At 54.3% G+C, this 22,459-nt stretch overlaps 1 protein-coding gene across 3 annotated transcripts; it reads left to right on the top strand.

Moving 5' to 3' along the window:
• The first annotated feature begins 20 nt into the window (after nt 1-20).
• CAD (carbamoyl-phosphate synthetase 2, aspartate transcarbamylase, and dihydroorotase) lies at nt 21-21,829 on the top strand. 3 transcript variants are annotated; one of them, XM_025261374.3, is made up of 45 exons: nt 21-310; nt 541-680; nt 2,503-2,632; nt 3,349-3,491; nt 3,654-3,795; nt 3,975-4,146; nt 4,324-4,509; nt 4,682-4,794; nt 5,113-5,258; nt 5,501-5,632; nt 5,758-5,991; nt 6,117-6,338; nt 6,533-6,721; nt 6,924-7,048; nt 7,232-7,362; nt 10,058-10,170; nt 10,410-10,654; nt 10,881-11,127; nt 11,473-11,571; nt 11,761-11,985; nt 12,072-12,254; nt 12,443-12,661; nt 12,923-13,090; nt 13,675-13,857; nt 14,004-14,108; nt 14,556-14,795; nt 15,043-15,124; nt 15,394-15,560; nt 15,720-15,884; nt 16,028-16,159; nt 16,349-16,550; nt 16,897-17,087; nt 17,437-17,577; nt 17,760-17,861; nt 18,223-18,319; nt 18,595-18,645; nt 18,934-18,978; nt 19,091-19,260; nt 19,371-19,445; nt 19,962-20,174; nt 20,359-20,484; nt 20,701-20,856; nt 20,957-21,058; nt 21,241-21,335; nt 21,447-21,829. In XM_025261374.3, exons 1-45 carry the CDS (start codon nt 229-231, stop codon nt 21,547-21,549), a joined length of 6,729 nt encoding a protein of 2,242 aa, XP_025117159.3. In that variant the 5' UTR covers nt 21-228; the 3' UTR covers nt 21,550-21,829. The 3 variants fall into 3 exon arrangements, with proteins under 3 accessions (XP_025117159.3, XP_006046257.4, XP_025117160.3); XM_006046195.4 differs by lacking the exon at nt 18,595-18,645; XM_025261375.3 differs by lacking the exons at nt 19,371-19,445; nt 19,962-20,174; nt 20,359-20,484; ... (2 more) ...; nt 21,241-21,335; nt 21,447-21,829 and having other exon boundaries at nt 18,595-18,656; nt 19,091-19,224.
• Nucleotides 21,830-22,459: the final 630 nt, after the last annotated feature.

Here is a 22,459-nt window from a genome sequence, read left to right as displayed (position 1 = left end):
CCGGCCCTGCCCCTCACGCCGCCAGCTGCTTGCGCCGCCGCAGTCTGCCGCCGCCCAGAGCGCCTGGGCTCCTGCGTGGTTTATACCGCGCTCGGCTCCAGACAGCGGCGCGGCGAGCCACGTGGACCGACTCCGGGCGCGCAGTCATCTGGTGGTTCTAGCATCGACCAGGGCTTGCTGCGCTTTCCCTGTTCTCGGTGATCACCCCCGCCTCTGAGCTCCGTTCCCATGGCCGCCCTGGTGTTGGAGGACGGGTCGGTCCTGCGGGGCCAGCCCTTTGGGGCCGCTGTGTCGACTGCCGGGGAAGTGGGTAAGCAAGTCCGGGCTGGCTGCCGACCTCATCTGTCTCTCTGATGCCCCTCTCTGCCCAGCCTGCTCTGCTCAGACCCCGCCATTTTCCCTCCTGCACACCCCTCTCCCCCGCCATTCCCCAGCCCGGCACCCCCTGCGTATCCCTACGGCCCAGGGGCATTCTCAGCGCTCCGGGCAGTGCTCCGAAGGATGCCCTGCCTAAGCCCCAGCTCTGCCTCTTTCTTGCAGTGTTTCAAACCGGTATGGTCGGCTACCCCGAGGCCCTGACTGACCCTTCCTACAAAGCACAGATCTTAGTGCTGACATACCCTCTGATCGGTAACTACGGAATCCCCCCAGATGAAGTGGATGAGTTCGGGCTCAGCAAGGTAGCCAACACCAATGCTTGTTCTACATTCCTTTTCGAATTAGTAGCTATTAACTGTTAGTGAAGACACAGCCATTCCGCTAGTCATTCTAGAGAAAGCTGATACACACTGAAGTGATAGGCCCTGTGCGCGGCTTGTTAGGTGCCTTGAGAGGCACAAAGTGCTGGACCAAGCCAGAGAATCTGAGCTCCGATAAGATTTTTGTGATGAGAGTTAAGCTTTAAAAGTGTATAGATTAATGGGAAAGAGAGTGGAATACAGGGTCACACCCTCCTCAATGATAGTAAGTCCTAGTTTCCCTACCAAATCAATTAAGCTGATAACCGTCTAAACCTGCTTTACTTACCGTGCCTCATTTTTTTTTACCACTTTTCAGTAGAGTTCTTAACATGTAGATAAGAAAACAGTTTCCTTCTCAGTGAAGTTTTTCCTATTCCTCCTCTGGAATTTGGAAACTAAGTTGCCCTCTGAGAGTTCAAGTAAAAAAACAAACCAACACGTGCATCATAGTCACCATAGCCTCAGTGCCGTATTCCTCAAATAAAATAAAAGTCATTTTATTCTGATACTAGGCTTACTGAGCCTTTAATTCTTCATGTCCTTTCACCACTCACCCTGACACTTGGGAGAAGAAACTCGAGGTAAAACACATGCCTGTTATTCTGGAAAGAACCACTCCTCTAACGACCTATGAATTCACTGTGTTCTAGTTTATAATGCAGTATCTTGGTTAATTTACGTCAGTCTTCAGCTTTGTCAACTCTAGATACAATGTCAAAGTTGAGTTTATACACCTGCAAAATTGAGGCCCTGACAGAACCAAGATGAGTAAAGCCTCCAGGAGCCCCCAGCCCACCACTGATGCTTTTGAAGCATATATGCCGTAAATGTATGTCCACGATTCGACCATCTAGCCATGGAGCGTTCTGCCAGACTAGCCTTCGCATCCCTAAAGAACAGTCTCAACATTCATCTTTCTTAAACCTTCTACCACTAAGCAGATGTAATTTAAATATGCCACTTCCTCCCCAATAAACAGCCTGTTTCTCTACTTAGTTATTATAAACTTATGTATTGAGTAACAAATATGTTACTTTTTAAAATGATAATCCCTTATGGGGGGGGGGGGTGTAATAATCATGCCTAGTATTCTACCCTGAGCCTTTATTTTTATTGAGTAAGGTACTATGCCCCTGCCTGTTCTGTACTGTTTTACTCTGAGAATATGATCTTGTTATCTACACTACCTTAATTTTCTGCTTCCCTGAGTAGCAAATTAACATCCTGAAGACAAGACCTTGTCTATTCGTGCTCATGCTTGCCCCCTAGCATCTGTTATAATACCTGGCATGAAGCGGGCCCTCTGTAAGCTTCATTGACTACTATCATATGTCAGGTATCTTGCTCTTGAGTTCAGAGTTCTCTGATGAAGACAGATGAACACATTTGTAATACAATGTAAATAGCGAGACAAGTGAAAGTAAAAGTGAACTTAGATGAGTTCTAAGGAGGCACAGCTGCAGTTGGTGAGAATGGGGGCGACTTCATGGAAAAGGAGATAAAAGGGAGGGAAAAGGAAAATGTCCTCTCAGTTATCACTGTCATATCAGTGCCATCAGGCACCCCAGACCCATGTGTTCAGTGTTTCACGTGGGAGGCAGCATTGTTGATAAAAGCCAGAAGCATGAGGTGCTTGGCTTGTTAAAGGAATGACAGGTCATTCACTGTGGCTGAAGTGCAGGGTCCATGGCCCTCCAGTGGGAAAAGATGGCTTGGGGAGGTATGTGGCCCTGGGCTCCTCACCGTCTCCTTCCATCGACAGTGGTTTGAATCCTCGGGGATCCACGTGGCAGGACTGGTGGTGGGAGAGTGCTGTCCCACACCCAGCCACTGGAGTGCCAGCTGCACTCTGCACGAGTGGCTGCAGCAGCATGGCATACCCGGCCTGCAAGGTATGGTGCAAGCATTGCTGTGTCTGGATGGAACATAGGTACCCGGGTAGAAAGAAGTAAGAGAAGTTCTCTGTGGACCCTTGGGACTTGAGTCCAGGGTTGTGATAGAATGTACCTGATTCGACTTGGGGAAGGGACTGAGCTCTCACTCAGATGGGAAATTTCAAGCATGCAAAAGGAAAGAATAGGATAATGAATCCCCAGTTTCATCAACTCAGGGCTAAACTTATTTCATCACCACTACTACAACTTCCAGATTATTTTGGAGCAAATCTCAGACATAATATTGTTTCATCTACTGAGAATTCAATATCTATGAAAAAGAACCCTTGTAAAAACATGATGACAATAACACTACCATACCGTTAACAAATTAACAGTAATTCCTTAATATCAAACATCCAGGGAGTGTTTAAAATTCTTCCAGTTTTCTAATTTTTTAAAAAAACCTGTTTGATAATATTCTTGTATTGTCATTTAGCATGTTCTTTTGTCCCTTGGTATTACTTTCTATAAACAGATCTGGGGCGGTGGTTCAATTCAAATGTGGTACTTGGAGGCAGGAATACTTTATGGTGGGGTCGTTCTGGAAGGACAGCCCAGGATTTTGATGCCCAGAGGACAGCTGTGGGTGACTCAGGCTCTAGAATCGAAGTCTTAACTTCCTGCATGACTGCACTGGGGGAGTGATCTCTCAGAATCTGCTGTTTCAACAGGAGTGGACACTCGGGAGCTGACTAAGAAGCTGCGAGAGCAAGGGTCTCTGCTGGGCAAGTTGGTCCAGGATGGGACAGAACCTTCAACCCTGTCCTTCTTGGACCCCAATGCCCGCCCCCTGGTGCCGGAGGTCTCCACTAAGGTACAGAGATAGAGTGGGAGAGTGTTTCATGCTAAGCACAATAGTTACACTGTGTCCAGACTGGTTGTGAACACTTGAGGGAGACCTGGAAAAGGCCTCCAGAATACAGGTTGTGTGCACATTATACCTACTATTCACAGCTGTCAACCCTTTACTCCTCAGGTTCCACGGGTATTCAACGCAGGGGGTACCCCTCGGATCCTTGCTTTGGACTGTGGCCTCAAGTATAATCAGGTCCGATGCTTGTGCCAGCGTGGGGCAGAGGTCACTGTGGTACCCTGGGACCACGCGTTAGACAGTCAAGGTGAGTAGCTTGGGTCTGTACAAGGCCTCAGACGAGCAGCGTGTGTGGAAGATCTGGTCCTCCGTCCAGCTGCTGAAGTGAGTTGCAGAGGAGAAGGGGGAGAAAAGGGCTTTTGCTCTAATGGTGTGTCTCTCTAGTTGAATTATAGATTTTGATATCATCTTTTCTGCCCACTCCAGAGTATGAGGGTCTCTTCCTGAGTAATGGCCCTGGTGACCCTGCCTCCTATCCCAACTTGGTATCCACACTGAGCCGTGTTTTATCTGAACCAAACCCCCGACCTGTCTTCGGGATCTGTCTGGGACACCAGCTCTTGGCCTTAGCCATTGGGGCCAAGACTTACAAGATGAGGTGGGGGCACAAGGGGTGGGGAGTCTTGGGAATGAGAATAGAATAGAGTTGGTGTTTATTAGTGTTGAAATTGGACTGGGGGCTGGTGAGAATCATGAGATCAGCCAGAGTTGGGTTTGGTGCAGGAGTGAAGGGAGGGTGAGAGGGGCCTGTGACTCAGGATGTTTCTGCCTCCAGATATGGGAACCGAGGCCATAACCAGCCATGCTTGCTGGTGGGCTCCGGGCGCTGCTTTCTAACATCCCAGAACCATGGATTTGCTGTGGAAACAGACTCGCTGCCAGCAAGCTGGCTTCCTCTCTTCACCAATGCCAATGATCACTCCAACGAAGGCATCGTACATGAGAGCCTGCCCTTCTTCAGGTGAGCCCACGTGGTTCTGGCACAATGCCTGGATCTCTGCAGCTCTGACGCCCACTGAGACTTGAAGATCAAAAAAGAAATCACAGCAGTGGGCCCCCGTCAGTCTTCCCACTACCCGCCTTTGAGACCGCCAGTGACGATGACAGTTTTCACGATCCCCTCTCTTCAACAGTGTCCAGTTTCACCCAGAGCATCAAGCTGGCCCTTCAGATATGGAACTTCTTTTTGACATTTTTCTGGAAACTGTGAAAGAAGCTGCAGCTGGGAACCCTGGGGGCCAGACAGGTAAGCACTTGAGTAGATCTAGGTTGGGGATCTAAGAACAGGCTCCAGGGTAGGCATAAGATGAACGTGCCTCGGGAAACTGAGAGGTGTTTGGGAGGTTAGGTGGGAGGGATGGGAAGGCAACCAAGCCAAAGTGATTTATTCATGCTTCTTCCATTCAAAGAACTCCAGAGTCACAAGTTCGGGTTTATGGTCCTACCTCTGCCACTCATTAGAGGCATGACTTGTTCTGGTTTCTTCCGTAAAGTGAGGGGTTAATCTAGATGATCTCTCAGGTCTCATTCAACTCTAATGTACTGTCTTTCTTTGCCTCCGTAGTTCGAGAGCGGCTGGCTGAGCGCCTGTGTCTCCTTGGGATTCCCACCCCAGGCTCTGGGCTGACAGCACCACGAAAGGTTCTGATTCTGGGCTCAGGGGGCCTCTCCATTGGCCAGGCCGGCGAGTTTGACTACTCAGGCTCTCAGGTAAAGTGTGTCCATTGCTTCCCCTCTGGGTGTGTGGCCCTCAGGATGAATAGGGCTTAGGGATGAACATTGGTTGTAGGGAAGAAGTGACCCAAGCGAACTGGGGAATACACAGAAAGGTGAGAAGTCAGTTATTAGGGACTGAGAGTCCAAGAAAGGGAGAAGAGGAAGAGAAATGCAGGTCTAAGACCAAAAATCTTGCTTCTCTAATCGAGGCTGATATGCCATCTTTATCCCCCTAGGCAATCAAGGCCCTGAAGGAGGAAAACATTCAGACATTGCTGATCAACCCTAACATTGCTACCGTGCAGACCTCACAGGGGCTGGCGGACAAGGTCTATTTCCTCCCCATAACACCTCACTACGTAACCCAGGTATGACTCAGGCGAGGCTGGACGGCAGAGAGGACCCACATGGGCCAGGTGATCCTGTGCCAATTCTGTGATCCCCTCCTTAACCCCAGGGTCTCAATGCCTCTTACGCTTCCCTCCTCCCCCAGGTGATACGTAATGAGCGCCCAGATGGTGTGTTACTGACTTTTGGGGGCCAAACAGCTCTGAACTGTGGTGTGGAGCTGACCAAGGCTGGGGTGCTCGCTCGGTACGGAGTCCGGGTCCTGGGCACACCCGTGGAGACCATTGAGTTGACTGAAGATCGGCGTGCCTTCGCCTCCAGGATGGCAGAGATCGGAGAGCACGTGGCCCCCAGCGAGGCAGCAAATTCTCTTGAGCAGGTTCAAGGGCTGGTGGGGGGAGACAAGTGGTGTTTCCTTGACTGCATATTTTCTCTGAGCCCAGGAGCCCTCTGCACAACACGCAGTCAAGACCTAATCTGTTTGTTCATCTGTGCTCATTGCAGGCCCAGGCAGCTGCTGAGAGACTGGGGTACCCTGTGCTGGTGCGCGCAGCCTATGCCTTGGGTGGCCTGGGCTCTGGCTTTGCCTCTAACAAAGAGGAGTTGTCTGCTCTTGTGGCCCCAGCTTTTGCCCATACCAGCCAAGTGCTGGTAGACAAGTCCCTGAAAGGATGGAAGGAGATTGAGTATGAGGTGGTGAGAGACGCCTATGGCAACTGTGTCACGGTGAGTGATGGAGGCGGGGCAGTCATGTAAGGCAGCGTGAGTTGTTGTAAGAGCCCAGGCAGGGCTGAGGTCTTTGAGAGTTTGGTGTCCTCACACCCAGGATGGGCGCATCTCCAGAGGCAACAGGACCCTGGGATGCAGCCTCCTGCCCCTCCTCACTCCCTATGGTGGTGACCTCATGGTCACCTTCACAGGTGTGTAACATGGAGAACCTAGACCCGCTGGGCATCCACACCGGGGAGTCCATCGTGGTGGCTCCAAGCCAGACGCTAAATGACAGGGAGTACCAGCTGCTGAGGCAGACGGCCATCAAGGTGACTCAGCACCTCGGAATCGTCGGGGAGTGCAACGTGCAGTATGCCCTGAACCCTGAGTCTGAGCAGGTGAGACTCCAGGCCATGGGGCTGATACTCTACTGCTGGAGCACCGTCTGTAATTTGGGGGCCTCTAGGCCAAAAAGCCTTTTAACCCTCCAGACCCTGGAGCAGAAGCTAGGAATATTTTTGATAGGATTGGGGCTTTATCATCCTGCCTTTCTGAGGCTTTCTAGGCCAGTTATCTGGTCTCTGTCCTCTCTCTTTGCAGTACTACATCATTGAAGTGAATGCAAGGCTCTCTCGCAGCTCTGCCCTAGCCAGTAAGGCCACAGGCTACCCACTGGCCTATGTGGCAGCCAAGCTGGCTTTGGGCATCCCTCTGCCTGAACTCAGGTACAAGGATTGGGAAGAGATGGGGTGGGGGTGAGATCGTGGGAGTTGGGGAAAAAAAAGCATTTATGGGACAAGGAATAGGAAAAAGACACTGGCCTGGGTGTGGGTGGGAGAGCACTATCTGCAAGCTCACCATTTATCTCCTGCTTTGTCCTCCTGGCAACCCCACCTGATGGCCCGCAGGAACTCTGTGACAGGGGGAACGGCAGCCTTTGAACCCAGTCTGGATTACTGTGTGGTGAAGATTCCTCGCTGGGACCTCAGCAAGTTCCTCCGCGTCAGCACAAAGATTGGGAGCTGCATGAAGAGCGTGGGTGAGAGACACATCCCAAGAGACCCCTCCCCAGATCACCTCACGGGGTCCCGCACGTCCCAAGAACCTAGAATGTCATAGAGTCAGCTCCCTGGCAGCTCTTGTATGAGCAGCTTGTTGTGAGCAGTTTCTTAGAACTAATAGGGACATTTCCAACTAAGATAGTGGTTCTCCCCAGGGGCGAGGATCCAAGGCATCTGGAAATCCATATCCACACTGCCTCCACTTCCCAGATGGCATGTCAGAAATCTTGGAATGGGGTGATAGCCATCAGATTCTCATCTCTTGTGTTACAGATGAGTAAGCAGGTACCCACGGTGTGTGGCTGAGTAGAGGGCAGAGCCAAGAGCTGAAAACTGGATCTGTTGCTAGTTGCATGTTCCTCTGTTACACTGTGTTACCTGTCATGGGTGAGACCAGTTCCATGAAACTCCACCCACAGTGTTTCATAGCATTTTGCCTTTGGCCTCATCCCCAGGATGTTAATCCCAGTGACAATTTGTTCTCCATGCTTGTTTAAATACCAGTATTTCAAGGAAATGACTGCTGTTTACTGTGAACTCTTCTAAGGCCAAGTCAGCACAGTGGCAGCCATGCCAAATGTATCACCTCTGGGCACTTCCTGCCATGGTCACTAAATTAAATTTAAAAAAAATAATAATTAATTGATCTGGTGGCGCTGGGTCTTGGTTGCAGCATGCAGGGTCTTTCTTTAGTTGTAGCATGCAAACTTTGTTGCATCACATGGGATCTCTAGTTCCCTGACCAGGGATCAAACCAAGGCCCCCTGCATTGGGAGCATGGAGTCTTAACTACTGGACCATTGGGGAAGTCCCTCACATGTTTTTCAATACAATGTTTAAGATCAGAGCAGGATGTAAGAGAAATTTCACAGAAACAGAGACAATTAGTAATGAATGGATTTGATGGTCAGCTTCTAGGCAATGTTAAGAATGCTGTAATTGAGCTAGTATGCTGCCTTACCGTGACCCTTTCTTTAAGTTCCCTTAGTTTGTCCTCCACAACATTTCTACTAAAACAAGCATGTGCATGTACCAAGCTGCCACCAGCTAAGGATAACAGCTTTTTACTGTGCTCCAAATTTCCATTAACAGCAGTAATAGCCTTTAAACTTGGAAGTCTAAGCTCAGATATTACTTGATTTTTAGAAATTTTACGAGACTGCCAAGTTGTTCCTTCTGGAGATGAATTTCTGTTATGTGAAAATTATAATAAACATGGGAACGAAGCCATAAATTGTAGTGAAGAGAAGTGGATTGAAAATAGGACAATCAAAGATTGATTCCTAAATGAGAGATTTAAGTATTTTACATCTGAGTATTCTTGGAATTTGATCTTCTTTGGTAACTTTTTGTAGCTTTTATTATACAAGTAAGATGCATGAATCATTGAGAAATGAGAAAAGGTAGTTTTACCAAGGAAGAGTAATCACCTATAATCTTATCACACAGACATTAATTTGGGGATTTATATGATTCTAGGATTTTTTTCTAGGCTTGCATGTGAGTGCATTGGGTTTCTCTTATACCCAGGATAAAAACTTTTGTAATATAACCACATTACAAAGAAATTGAACAAAATCACTCATCTTCTTCCTTAACACCACCAGTACCATCTTGATGTTTTTGAAAATTTTTGTAAAGAAACAAATACTAGAATTGTAAATAGAAAAATACATTTGGTAAGAGATATTTGAAGACTCTAGGGTAGATTGTCAGAGGACATGAACAAACTTCATTGATGAGGAAATCAATAAGCAGGCCTGGGTATAGGAGGGAAGTTTCCTCTTAGTAGTAGTTAGAAGAAATCTAGTTAAAATGAGAGAATTATTTTTACTTGTTGGCAAAAGTTATTTTAAATTACTATACCCACTTCTTAAAAGATTGGTTAAATTTATATTGGATTGGCCAAAAGCTTTGTTCAGGTTTTTCATAATAGCTTATGGAAAAAGCTAAACAAACATTTTGGCCAACCCAATACTTTGTATTATAAAGCACAGACTTCTACAAAGCAATTAATACTTATCAAGGGCCAGAAAACATACTTGCCTATTGCCTATGCACTTCTGAAAATATATCCTCAGGAGATAAACTAAATCCCAGATAGCATCACCGCCTTATTTACAGTGATAAACACTTCAAAGCTAAGTGTCCTTCAGTGAGTGAGCAGTCACTTTATGGAAATCACACAAGAGTTAAACTGCTGGTAACAAAGTCACACACTAATGTGGGAAGAGCTTACAGTGAGGGGAAAAGCAGGATAAATGTTTATGTAAACTATAATCTTGTATAAAACATTTGGAAGAAGTACTCTAGAGTGATTGTTGGAAATATGATTAACCCTGAGTGAATTCAAAGAATAATGGGATCATCTTACTACCCAGACTTTTAAAAAGTTTGAAAGGATGAGCCAGATCCCAGATTACATCATCACAATGTGAATAAAGGAAACCAAATAAATGGATAACCATCAGTGATTGGGCCTCTGTGATTGTTCCAATATCCACATGAAAATGGCAGGGAGAAAAAGCTACAAGTGTAAGATTCTCAATGAAACAACATAAATCCACCACTGTGGGCTTGAGAACCTCCCAGAGAGATTTGACGGTGAACTACCGACATTCTGGGCAACACCAGTGCCCCCTGGCCCTCAATCCTCACATCATGTTCCTCCAGGTGAAGTCATGGGCATTGGGCGTTCTTTTGAGGAGGCCTTCCAGAAGGCTCTGCGCATGGTGGATGAGAACTGTGTGGGCTTTGATCACACGGTCAAGCCCGTCAGTGATATGGTAAGTGGCTCCCCTACCCGTGACAGCACTCTCAAAATGTACCCTGCTTCTTCTCTGTGTCCCCAGCCCCCAAGCTTGTTACCGGTAATACTAGTACCAGTCACTAGTGGACTTCGCTGTGTTTTCACTTTGCTGAGAATTCTGTGGTTTCGTTTCTCTTTATTATGGGGATGTATCATTAGACTTGTTTCTATAGGTGAGGAAACTGAAGCTTAGCTTGTCCGCCCTCTCCCCATTAGGAGTTAGAGACTCCAACAGACAAGCGCATCTTCGTGGTGGCAGCAGCCCTGTGGGCTGGCTACTCAGTGGATCGCCTGTATGAACTCACTCGCATCGACCGCTGGTTCCTGCACCGGATGAAGCGGATCATAGCACACACCCAGCTGCTAGAGCAACACCGTGGACAACCTTTGCCCCCAGACCTGCTGCATCAGGCCAAGCGCCTTGGCTTCTCAGACAAGCAGATTGCCCTCGCGGTCCTCAGGTCAGGGATGGTGGGAGGACCTCAGGCTGAGAACCTGGGGCAGAGAACCTTTGTACTCCGGAAGGGCCCTCAGGAGGAAAAGCGTGTGTGTGTGTGTGTTGCGGGGGTGTTGGAGGCCACTGCCCTTCATCCCTGGGATTTTCCTCTCTGATTCCTCCCTTGGATCTCTGCCCTCTGCTGGGGCCATTCCCCACTCCCATGGTCTATATTTCTGACCCTTCTTTAGCACAGAGCTGGCTGTTCGCAAGCTGCGTCAGGAACTAGGGATCTGCCCAGCAGTGAAGCAGATTGACACGGTTGCAGCTGAGTGGCCGGCCCAGACAAATTACTTGTACCTGACATACTGGGGCACCACCCATGACCTCACCTTTCGAACACCTCACGTCCTAGTCCTTGGCTCTGGCGTCTACCGTATCGGCTCCAGCGTCGAGTTTGACTGGTGTGCCGTGGGCTGTATCCAGCAGCTGCGAAAGGTCTCCAAGCTCGTCTTTCATATGGGTCTCTCTGCTGTACTGATCAGCTTCCGCAGCCGCCTTCCCCCCATACTCAATCCTGGCACTTTCTATTCATTGCTGCGCCTCACATCTGTCATAGGGCTTTAATGGGGTTGGGGGTCCCTTAGGCCATCCTGTGCCCTACACGTGGTTCCTCTCCAGAACTCTGTGTCTGCTTTTCCAGTACCTTCCCTCCCAAGGCAGGCATCCTGTACAGCAATTTCAGACAGCCAAGGCAGTACTCTCTGAAGTAGGGACTTGGGCTTCCTTTTCTCATGCTATCCACCCACCTGATTGCTGAATATCCTTCCCCTCCTATTGCAGATGGGGTATAAGACCATCATGGTGAACTACAACCCAGAGACAGTCAGCACCGACTACGACATGTGTGACCGACTCTACTTCGATGAAATCTCTTTTGAGGTGAGACGGGTGAAGGCTGCCTGTGAGCCTGGGTGGCCTGTCAAGTAGGAGCGGCTGGCAAACCTCAGACTCTTTGGAACTTGTGAGGTTTGAGGGGGTTTGGGTGAAGGATAAAGGGCGGTGAGCAAGAAGGCTCAGGCCCCTGACCCTATCTGTTAACCACCACCTGTTTCTCCTCCTTTACTGCAGGTGGTGATGGACATCTATGAGCTGGAAAACCCTGAAGGTGTGATCTTGTCCATGGGCGGGCAGCTGCCCAACAACATGGCCATGGCTTTGCATCGGCAACAGTGTCGGGTTCTGGGCACCTCCCCAGAAGCCATTGACTCAGCTGAGAACCGTTTTAAGTTCTCCCGGCTCCTGGACACCATTGGTATCAGCCAGCCTCAGTGGAGGGAGCTCAGTGACCTAGAGGTGGGCTGGGCCCTGGTCGGGGGCTGGAGGCCAGATGGCATCATGGGTGAGTGTGCGCAACACAGCTAAGCTCCCTGTGCCCTTAGTCTGCTCGCCAGTTCTGCCAGACCGTGGGGTACCCCTGTGTCGTGCGCCCCTCCTATGTGCTGAGTGGTGCTGCTATGAACGTGGCCTACACCGATGGGGACTTGGAGCGCTTCTTGAGCAGTGCAGCAGCTGTCTCCAAGGAGCACCCCGTGGTCATCTCCAAGTTCATCCAGGAGGCCAAGGTGGGACGCTGCAGATGAGTCTCTGAAGGCAGTCTTTCAGCCACGGAGGCGACGCCCCTGTCTCTGATCTGGGAAGGACGGGTTGTGCCAAGGCTCTTAAAGGCAGGGAAGCTTCCTGCAGGGGCAAGTGAGAGAAGGAAATGGCCCTTGCTGTTCACCACCTTGCCCTGTGCACCTTGCCCCCCTAGGAGATTGACGTGGATGCTGTGGCTTGTGATGGTGTGGTGGCAGCTATCGCCATCTCCGAACACGTGGAGAACGCAGGTGTGCATTCAGGTGATGCCACACTGGTGACCCCACCGCAGGACATCACTGCCAAAACCCTGGAGCGGATCAAAGCCATTGTGCATGCCGTGGGCCAGGAGCTGCAGGTCACAGGACCCTTCAATCTGCAGCTCATTGCCAAGGTAGTAAGAGGGGGCTAAAGAAAGGGACCCGACGGCTGTGGCGCCTCTTTGTTCTCTGCTGGCCACTGTGCTGGGGAACCCTCACTGGGGGAGGAGACCTGGAGGGGCAGGGTCACATCTAAGGCCCGCAATGTTTGTGACAGTCAACCTGCCCCCTGTCCTGGGTTGATGACCCACAGAACAATGAGTGAGGGGAAGACCCGATTCACTGGGTCTTCTGCAAGCCCACTTGCAGAAGGCCTGACCAATCTGTCTGCCCAGGACGACCAGCTGAAAGTCATTGAATGCAACGTGCGTGTGTCTCGCTCCTTCCCCTTCGTCTCCAAGACACTAGGTGTGGACCTAGTAGCCTTGGCGACACGGGTCATCATGAGGGAAGAAGTGGAGCCTGTGGGACTCATGACTGGCTCTGGAGTTGTGGGGGTGAAGGTAAGGAAGACCGAAGCCCCAGGTTAGCGGTTAGCAGGGAGGCAGATAGCAGGAGGGAGTTCACCTGCTGCCCAAGCCATGTGCCCATTGACGTATAAAGCAAGCACCTCCAGTGGGCAAGGCCTTGCTGGGTGGTCAGGGCAATAAGATGGCCCTCCTCCCTGAGGAGTGTCCACTCTAGTGATGGGAGGCAAGAGAAGTCAGCTCCCAAACAGCTTGTTTCTAGAATAGCATGTGATAAACCTGCAGAGTAGAGACCGAAACAAAATGCTCAAGGAGGTGCCACTTCCACAGAGGGTGACCCGGGAAGGTTCAAGAAAAGAGGTGGTGTTTGGACTGAGCCTTGGAGTATAGTCAAGATTTGAGATTTGCTGAGCTTGTTGAGGAAGTGTTCCAAGGCCAGGGAGTAGCCTCGTGGAGGCCGAGGGAAGCGCAAGCACGTTTGGGAAGTAGCCAACGATTGGCAGGTTCGTGTAGGGCAGTACGGGGAAGGCTCACCCTGTGTGGAGGAGGCCGAGAGAGGGGATCATTGCCACCCCTCCTGGTGCAGGGATGTGGGCCGCTCTCACCTCCTGCTCCCTCAGGTGCCCCAGTTCTCGTTCTCCCGCCTGGCGGGGGCTGACGTGGTGCTGGGTGTGGAGATGACCAGTACCGGGGAAGTGGCCGGCTTTGGGGAGAGCCGCTGCGAAGCCTACCTCAAGGCCATGCTCAGTACTGGTTTTAAGATCCCCAAGAAGAACATCTTGCTGACCATTGGCAGCTATAAGGTAAGAACCCACATTGGGGGTGGTGGGGTGGAGGGTGGGGTGGGCCCTGAAGAGGGGTGGGGGGTACAGATGGCCATGGCTCCCTGGGCCAGGGCTAACTTGAAGTGGAAGACAGGAGAAACACACCCTCATCCTCCCTTCTTCAGAACAAAAGTGAGTTGCTCCCAACTGTGAGGCTGCTGGAGAGCCTGGGCTACAGCCTCTACGCCAGTCTGGGCACCGCTGACTTCTACACAGAGCATGGCGTCAAGGTATGGGGTGACCCTCCACACCCAACCCGCCCACTGCCCGCCCTCTGAGATGTGAGAGCACCCGGGATTCTCTCCCTGTTTCCCAGCTATCCATGTCATTGTATGAATCATCTGTTCCACGTAGAACAGTAGAGTATACAGAAAACGAGAGAAAAAAATCTGTCGTGATCTTTCCACCACTGTTAACATTCTGGCATATTTCCTTCCATAATTTCCTCTGTGTATTGTGTGAGCTCCATATTGCAGAATCCTTGGTAACCATAGTGTAAAGATTTTCTGGTCAAGAAAAATGCTTTGCCTGCAGTAGAGTGAAGTGGCCTGGTCCCCCTCCTGTGGGTCCTCCGTTTCTTCCTCGTGGGCTCCTGGGCCACCTCCCCACTCCCTTCAGGCTGGCCTCCTGGCCCCCTGCCAGGCTCAGGTTGCTCCAGTCTTGTCTCTGGGCCACAGGTGACGGCTGTGGACTGGCATTTTGAAGAGGCAGTGGATGGAGAGTCCCCACCACAGCGAAGCATTTTGGAGCAGCTTGCTGAGAAAAACTTTGAGCTCGTAATTAACCTGTCCATGCGTGGGGCCGGGGGCCGGCGTCTTTCTTCCTTCGTCACCAAGGGCTACCGCACACGGCGCCTGGCTGCCGACTTCTCCGTACCCCTCATCATTGATATCAAGTGCACCAAACTGTTTGTGGAGGTAACTGAGATCCTGGGCTCTGGGACTGGGGCAGCCAGTGTCAGCAAGGGAGGAGGCAGAAGTGAGCATGCTCTGGGGCTGGGGAATCTCGACATGGAACAGCCTCGCTAGTCATTAAGCTTTGTGGCTGCAAAGAGAGAGTGTGGATGTAGAGAGGCAGAAGCCTGGTTTATGGGAAAACCCAAGCCCCATCTGCAGCTCCCAGGCTGCCCTTCGATCTTTGCTGACCCTGATTTTCCCCCTGCAGGCGCTGGGACAGATCGGGCCAGCCCCTCCTCTGAAGGCGCACGTTGACTGCATGACCTCCCAGAAGCTCGTGCGGCTGCCTGGTAAGCGCATCTCGGGAGAGAACCTGGCTCCTGGACATCAGTAGGGGCTGCGGTGAAGGACGGCCATGGGGCCCACTCCACCCTGGACTGTTCAGAGTGGGAAGGGCCCAGAAGCTTCCTCACTCTGAGCTCTTTATTCTCCATCCGCCATGCCCCTGACTGAGAGCTTCACCACCTCTCACTGGTGTCAGTCGCTGCTTATTTTTCTACCTTGATGCCCTTCGAGTCTCTGACTCTCCCTCCAACCTGCTGCCTGTGTGTTCTCCCAGGATTGATCGACGTCCATGTGCACCTGCGGGAACCAGGGGGGACACACAAGGAGGACTTTGCCTCGGGCACAGCTGCTGCCCTGGCCGGGGGCGTCACCATGGTGTGCGCTATGCCTAATACCCGGCCCCCCATCACTGACGCCCCTGCCCTGGCCCTGGCGCAGAAGGTGAGCCCTGGTTCTCCTGCTTCCTGGTGACCCACATCCCCCACCTGCCTCCTCCACCTCCCTCTACCCTGCTTCCTCTACCCCTCCCCAGGGGCCAGGCCACACGAGCCAGGCTGGCACAGGTGCCGATGGGCCCTATCTCAAATGTATCCCTTCCAGCTGGCAGAGGCCGGCGCCCGCTGTGACTATGCCTTATTCCTCGGAGCCTCGTCGGAAAATGCAGGGACCCTGGGCACCGTGGCTGGGTCTGCTGTGGGGCTGAAGCTCTACCTCAACGAGACCTTCTCTGAACTGCGGCTGGACAGTGTGGCCCAGTGGATGGAGGTAGGGGGTGAGTGGGGGCGGGGCCAGCCAGCCAGTGCCCCTGGTTTGAGGGCCTCCTCACGGCAGGCTGGCGGCAGTGCGAGTCAGGAGCCCCGCGAGGGCTCGGGCGCTGCAGGGTCCCAGAACCTTCCTCCTGTCCCCAGCACTTCGAGACATGGCCATCCCACCTCCCCATCGTGGCCCACGCCGAGCGGCAGAGTGTCGCAGCCGTCCTCATGGTGGCCCAGCTGGCCCAGCGCTCGGTGCACATCTGTCACGTGGCACGGAAGGAAGAGGTGAGAGCCCCAGGGGCGCCCCTGTGGCTTTCCAGTGACTCCAGGTGATCAGGATGGTCCTTGGGGCAGGGGCGGCTCAGCACGCCTGCCCCATGACTTTCCAGGAGGGGAGGTTGGCTGCGGGGACTGTGCAGGTCAGGGCTTCGAGGGGACCCCCCCCCACCTCGAGGTCTCCCCGCTCTCCCCTAGATCCTGCTGATTAAAGCGGCTAAGGCGCGGGGGCTGCCAGTGACCTGTGAGGTGGCACCCCACCATCTGTTCCTGAGCCGTGATGACCTGGAGCGTCTGGGGCCCGGGAAGGGGGAGGTCCGGCCCGAACTTGGCTCCCGGGAGGACGTGGAAGCCCTATGGGAGAACATGGCCGTCATCGACTGCTTTGCCTCCGACCATGGTGAGAGGGCCCAGGACGTACCCCCTGGCCCAGGGGATCTGGGCCAGGACCTTGGGCTCCATGAGGCCTGGGCTTGGTCTGGGTGGGACTCCAACCAAGTTTCTGGTCTGTCATAGGCACTTGATAGGTATGTACTGAGAGAACAAATGAGCAAATGAGGAAACAGTAAATGAGAGAATCTGGGTGGAAGGTGTGGGCCCTGAAGATGGAAGCAATCCCAGCTTCCCTGTCTTCGGATTCCCAGGAAAAGCTAGAGTTGGGGTTGGTAGCGAGGCTTTTCCTGGTGGCGTGTGTGACTCCCCAGGCGTGGAGGCCACTGTCCTGAGGGTGGTGCTCTCTCCCCCAGCCCCCCACACCGTGGAGGAGAAGTGTGGGCCCCGGCCTCCCCCCGGCTTCCCAGGGCTGGAGACCATGCTGCCCCTGCTGCTGACGGCAGTGAGCGAGGGCCGGCTCAGCCTGGATGACGTGCTGCAGCGACTGCACCACAACCCTCGGCGCATCTTCCACCTGCCCCCCCAGGAGGACACCTATGTGGAGGTGTGGGGTGGGGCCGGGGGCCGGCGGGCTCTTCCTGACCCCCCCAGGAGGACACCTATGTGGAGGTGTGGGGTGGGGCCGGGGGCCGGCGGGCTCTTCCTGACCCCCCCAGGAGGACACCTATGTGGAGGTGTGGGGTGGGGCCGGGGGCCGGCGGGCTCTTCCTGACCCCCCCAGGAGGACACCTATGTGGAGGTGTGGGGTGGGGCCGGGGGCCGGCGGGCTCTTCCTGACCCCCCTCAGGAGGACATCTATGTGGAGGGGTGGAGCCAGGGGCTGGTGGGCCTCTCCAGTCCTGGGAGAGGGTTCATGTGGCGCCCATGCCCAGCATGACCCATGACTCTGGCAGGTGGATCTGGAGCACGAATGGACAGTCCCCGGCCACATGCCCTTCTCCAAGGCCCACTGGACACCCTTTGAAGGGCAGAAGGTGAAGGGCACCATCCGCCGTGTGGTCCTGCGTGGGGAGGTGGCCTATATTGATGGGCAGGTACGTGTGTGGCCCAGGCCTGGGCAGTCGTGACCTGCTGGGTGCCGCTCTCTTCCCACCCCAGCAGGTCTGCATGGTCCCACTACCCTTCCAGGCACAGGTCCCCGGGGCATCTTTTCTGCTTGCCAGCTTCCACCTCTTGACTGCCTGGCTCACTTGCCCTCCCTGCCTTCTGTCCACAGGTGCTGGTGCCACCGGGCTATGGACAGGACGTCCGCAAGTGGCCACAGGGTGCTGTTCCACAGCTCACGCCCTCGGCCCCGGCTGCCAGTGAGCTAACCACGGTAATTTTCAGGGCTGGGTGGCGGGCCTGGGGGTATAGTCAGGAGAAGGTATAAACAGCACAAACATTTTAATTGGTGGTTCAGGGGCAATGGAAGGTTCGTCACTTAACAGTTAAAATCCTCACCACCTACCCTGTCTACTGCAAATTAACTCAATTTAGGAGGCTTCCTGTGGGAAACACTAATCCATTAACCTAACCAGAGAGAAATCTCGAAGAGGCCAGTGGGCCACCCCTGCTGGGGGCAGCCCAGTGGGAGATCAGATTGAGGGGCATGATGGAGTGGACAGGAGGCAGTTTGGCTTTTCTTGAGGGACTGAACTTGAGGAGGATCACGTCACTACCCAGTGTTGTCTCTCCAGACCCCGGAGAGGCCCCGCCGGAGCGGCCCAGCACTCCCTGACGGCCGCTTCCACCTGCCTCCCCGGATCCACCGAGCCTCTGACCCAGGTTTGCCAGGTAAGAGAAAGACCCTGTGACTCGGAGGGTGGGGCCGCCTGGACCTAGACACGTGTAGGGACGGGCTCCTCTTCCCCGCAGTGTCCCAGGTGGCCCGAGTTTGGGGGCTCTGTGGCCTCAGAGCTATTCCAGTCCCTCCGTCCACTTCCCTTGTCCTTCCTACCGCCCCAATCCTCATCTGACCCCCTGTGCCCCCCTGTTCCTAAATCAGCCCACCCAGCGTGAGGTAGGCATCCCCCAGCCTCTTCTCACAGGCCCTTTTTTGTTGTGGGCAGCTGTGTTCCTCCGCCCAGGAGCTGGGACCCCATGGGGCAGCAGAGCGTGGGGTAAAATCCAGGTTGTCGGTTGCTGTGGGCCTGGCTGCCCCCCTTGCCTAGGATCCCTTTGCCAGCTGGGAGGGTCCCGGGAGGGCACTGCTGATCACACCCAACAGCCCCTGTGGGAAATCATGGGTCCGTGCCCAGAGCTGCCACCCCTGCCCTCAGCTAACCTACTGCCGCTGCCGTGGTGTGAGTTGGTTTAACACAGACACTGTGATCCAAAGTCCCAGGAAGCTGGGGCTCTTCACACACCCCAGCTGCAGGTTTACATCTGTCCTGTCGCCCTGTTTGTAGCTGAGGAGCCAAAGGAGAAGACCTCCCGGAAGGCAGCTGAGCCAGGTGAGAGACTGCCCTGAGCACACACTCGCTCACCTTTGGGGACCTCTCTGATCTGGCCTGGGTAGGAGGAACCCTCTGACCAGCCTCTTCTGCCACGCCCCTCACTCTGCAGAGCTGATGGGAACCCTTGATGGCATCTGCTACCCTCCACCACCAGTACCTAGACAGGCGTCACCCCAGAACCTGGGGACCCCTGGCCTGCTGCACCCCCAGACCTCACCCCTGCTGCACTCACTAGTGGGCCAACATATCCTGTCCGTCCAGCAGTTCACCAAGGATCAGGTGCCTGGGGGAGGGAGGAGGGGGCCACCCAGAGCTGTGAGGATCTGGAGAGCTGGGGCCAGGAGCCCTGGAGGCCACACCCTTTCCAGCTGACTCGGGATCTTTCTCAGATGTCTCACCTGTTCAACGTGGCACACACGCTGCGCATGATGGTACAGAAGGAGCGGAGCCTCGACATCCTCAAGGTCAGGGTCAGGGCTGTGGGCTAAGGAGGCAGGCCCAGTGGGCAGGGTCCCATAAGTAGTCAGAGGGGTCTCCCTCCCCCACCTTGGGTTCCCCCATGGGAGTCCACAGCCTCCATAGGTAAGCCCTGCTCTGATGGTCCTGCTTCTGTAGGCCACCTCTGCAGTGGCCCTCCTCTGATCAGTATGCAGCTGCCCTGCGAGCCCTGAGTACCAGCACACGGGCCCAGTAACCCAGTCCCTTGGTTGATACTGATGTCTTCGTGGGAGAGAACTGGGTATTTCCTCTCCCAGAGAACAAACGTCTCATTCAGACGCTTAACAGTAGCTTTTTGGAGGCAGACCTTTAGCTCACAGGAACACACTGTTGGAGATGCCGGGGCCCCAACGGGACACAGGGAGGTTTGGGGGAAGGGTTTTCTCGGCACCCCTCTAGCACACATTGAGGAAGCAGGCAGCAGCCCCACATGCTCCCCGGGATGGACACAGCTACACACACACATGCATCTTGCCTCCCAGGGGAAGGTGATGGCCTCCATGTTCTACGAGGTGAGCACACGGACCAGCAGCTCCTTTGCAGCAGCCATGGCCCGGCTCGGGGGCGCTGTGCTCAGCTTCTCGGAAGCCACGTCCTCCGTCCAGAAGGGCGAGTCCCTGGCTGACTCGGTGCAGACCATGAGCTGCTACGCTGATGTCGTTGTGCTGCGGCACCCCCAGCCCGGGGCAGTGGAGGTGAGGCCGGCCTCTGCGCCAGGGCAGGATCGATTGGGCGGGGCCTGCAGACACTGCCTGTAACTGCAGGTCTCAGGTCGGGCCAGATGGGTGAGGGGACCCAGGAGAAGTGGGACTGCGGCGGAGAGTGGGGGTCCCTGAGATTCAGAAGAAAGGCTTCTCCTTCCTTGTCCCCGTGTCACAGCTGGCAGCCAAGCACTGCAGGAGGCCAGTGATCAACGCAGGGGACGGGGTTGGAGAGCACCCTACCCAGGCCTTGCTGGACATCTTCACCATCCGGGAGGAGCTTGGGACGGTCAACGGCATGACGGTAAGAGTGCAGGCGGGGCTCGGAGGTCTTCCCTGGGACAGTCTGGAGAGGGAGGCAGGTGGGAAGCAGTTTCTGCATTTCAGAGCCTGTTGCATCAAGGAGGCGTCCATTCTGGTCCTGAGGCTGAAAGCTTCAAAATGGGGGTGGGGAGTGTGCTCAGTCTGGGGGCCCTCCTGGTGACCGGCTGCCACCCACCCCCACCAACTCCCCGCCCAGATCACGATGGTGGGCGACCTGAAGCATGGCCGCACGGTGCATTCGCTGGCCTGCCTGCTCACCCAGTACCGCGTCAGCCTGCGCTACGTGGCGCCCCCCAGCCTGCGCATGCCCCCTGACGTGCGGGCCTTCGTGGCCTCCCGTGGCACCAAGCAGGTCAGGCCCTGGGAGGCCTCCCGTGGAGGGGTGGGGAGGGACTTGTGTTGGGCGGTCAGTACAGGCACTGCACTCACCCCGGCCGGGCCTCACCGTCTAGGAGGAATTTGAGAGCATCGAGGAGGCGCTGCCTGATACCGATGTACTCTACATGACGCGCATCCAGAAGGAGCGCTTTGGCTCCACCCAGGAGTACGAAGCAGTAAGTGCGAAGCGGGGAGGAGCAGCCCGGGGTAGCTGCTGGCATTCCAGACTAGCAGCCAGGAAGGCTGGGCCCCTCGGTTGTAATAACTGCCTCCAGGGACTGGTGGTGGGGGCCCAGGCTCCATGGGCTCGTAGCCACCGCGGCCCTGAGGTGCTTACGGGGCCCCTCTCTGCCCGCAGTGCTTCGGCCAGTTCATCCTCACTCCGCACATCATGACCCGGGCCAAGAAGAAGATGGTGGTGATGCACCCAATGCCCCGTGTCAATGAGATCAGGTGACGTGACATCAAGATTGGGGCTGTGCTTGGGGGCACGGGGGCGGGGGCCTGCACTCAGTCCCGTTCAGGCTGTCTTGGGCTGGGCAGTAACTCTTCCTTCTCTTGCAGTGTGGAGGTGGACTCAGACCCCCGAGCAGCTTACTTCCGCCAGGCAGAGAACGGCATGTACATCCGCATGGCTCTGTTGGCCACCGTGCTGGGCCGCTTCTAGGGCCCGACCCCTCAGCCTCTGCTCAGGCCCAGCTGCTGGGCGTGGGATCTCTCGCCCTCCACAGTGGCTGCACCCCGAGTAGCTGCTCTGGGGCATCCAGATGGCTTTGTGCTCAGGTGCACACATGTGGGGACCACGCTTTAGACCCTGGACTGGACTGGAGCCATCTAGCATGGAAGTAGGGCCTCAGGGGTTGGGGCCCAGTTGGCCCATCTCCCTTCTCGCACCTCAAATCTGTATAGTTACTTTTTCACTGACTTAATAAAGCAGCTGAGCTGCCTCTGCTTCTTGCTTCCTTGAGTGTATCCTGGCTTTAGCAGAGGATGCTAAGTCCAATAGGCAGAGCTTTCTTCTAGAAAATGAGAAGAGTTTCTCAAATACAAGAGCACCTTGCTGGGCAAGCCCCTGTTCTGGCCAGGGGAGCAGGCAGGCCCCATTTTCAGAGTGGTGGCTCTTGGAGGTTCTGGGCAGAAACATGCCGTTCTCTTGGTGCTGCTGAGACCTGTGCTCCACTGAGGAGCACACTCCACTGATCCATGTCTGGCCCTCTTTCCTCCATTCAGGTGCATGAGTCAGGGGGAATGGAGGGCTGGGAGTCTGGGCCCTGATGGTGAGATTCATTCTTCTCTAGGCCAGTGGTCCCCAACCTTCTTGGCACCAGGGACCACCGATTTCGTGGAAGACAATTTTCCCATAGCAGGGGTGGGGGGTGGGGACAGTTTCAGGATGATTCAAGCTTATTGCATTTACTGTGTACTTTAATGCCACCAGGCAAGAAGGTCTTGGTCCATGACCAGGAGTCTGGGAGCCCCTGCTGAAAGCCTTTATTCTCCTCTGCTCTGGTCAGTCCTCTCCTCAGGGGCTCAGGTGACCACTGCATCCTCAGAACCTCAGCTGCCATCCCTGGGAG

This window comes from Bubalus bubalis, chromosome 12, assembly GCF_019923935.1.
Source record: "Bubalus bubalis isolate 160015118507 breed Murrah chromosome 12, NDDB_SH_1, whole genome shotgun sequence".
NCBI lineage: Eukaryota > Metazoa > Chordata > Mammalia > Artiodactyla > Bovidae > Bubalus > Bubalus bubalis.
This window is presented reverse-complemented; position numbering and strand designations above follow the sequence as displayed.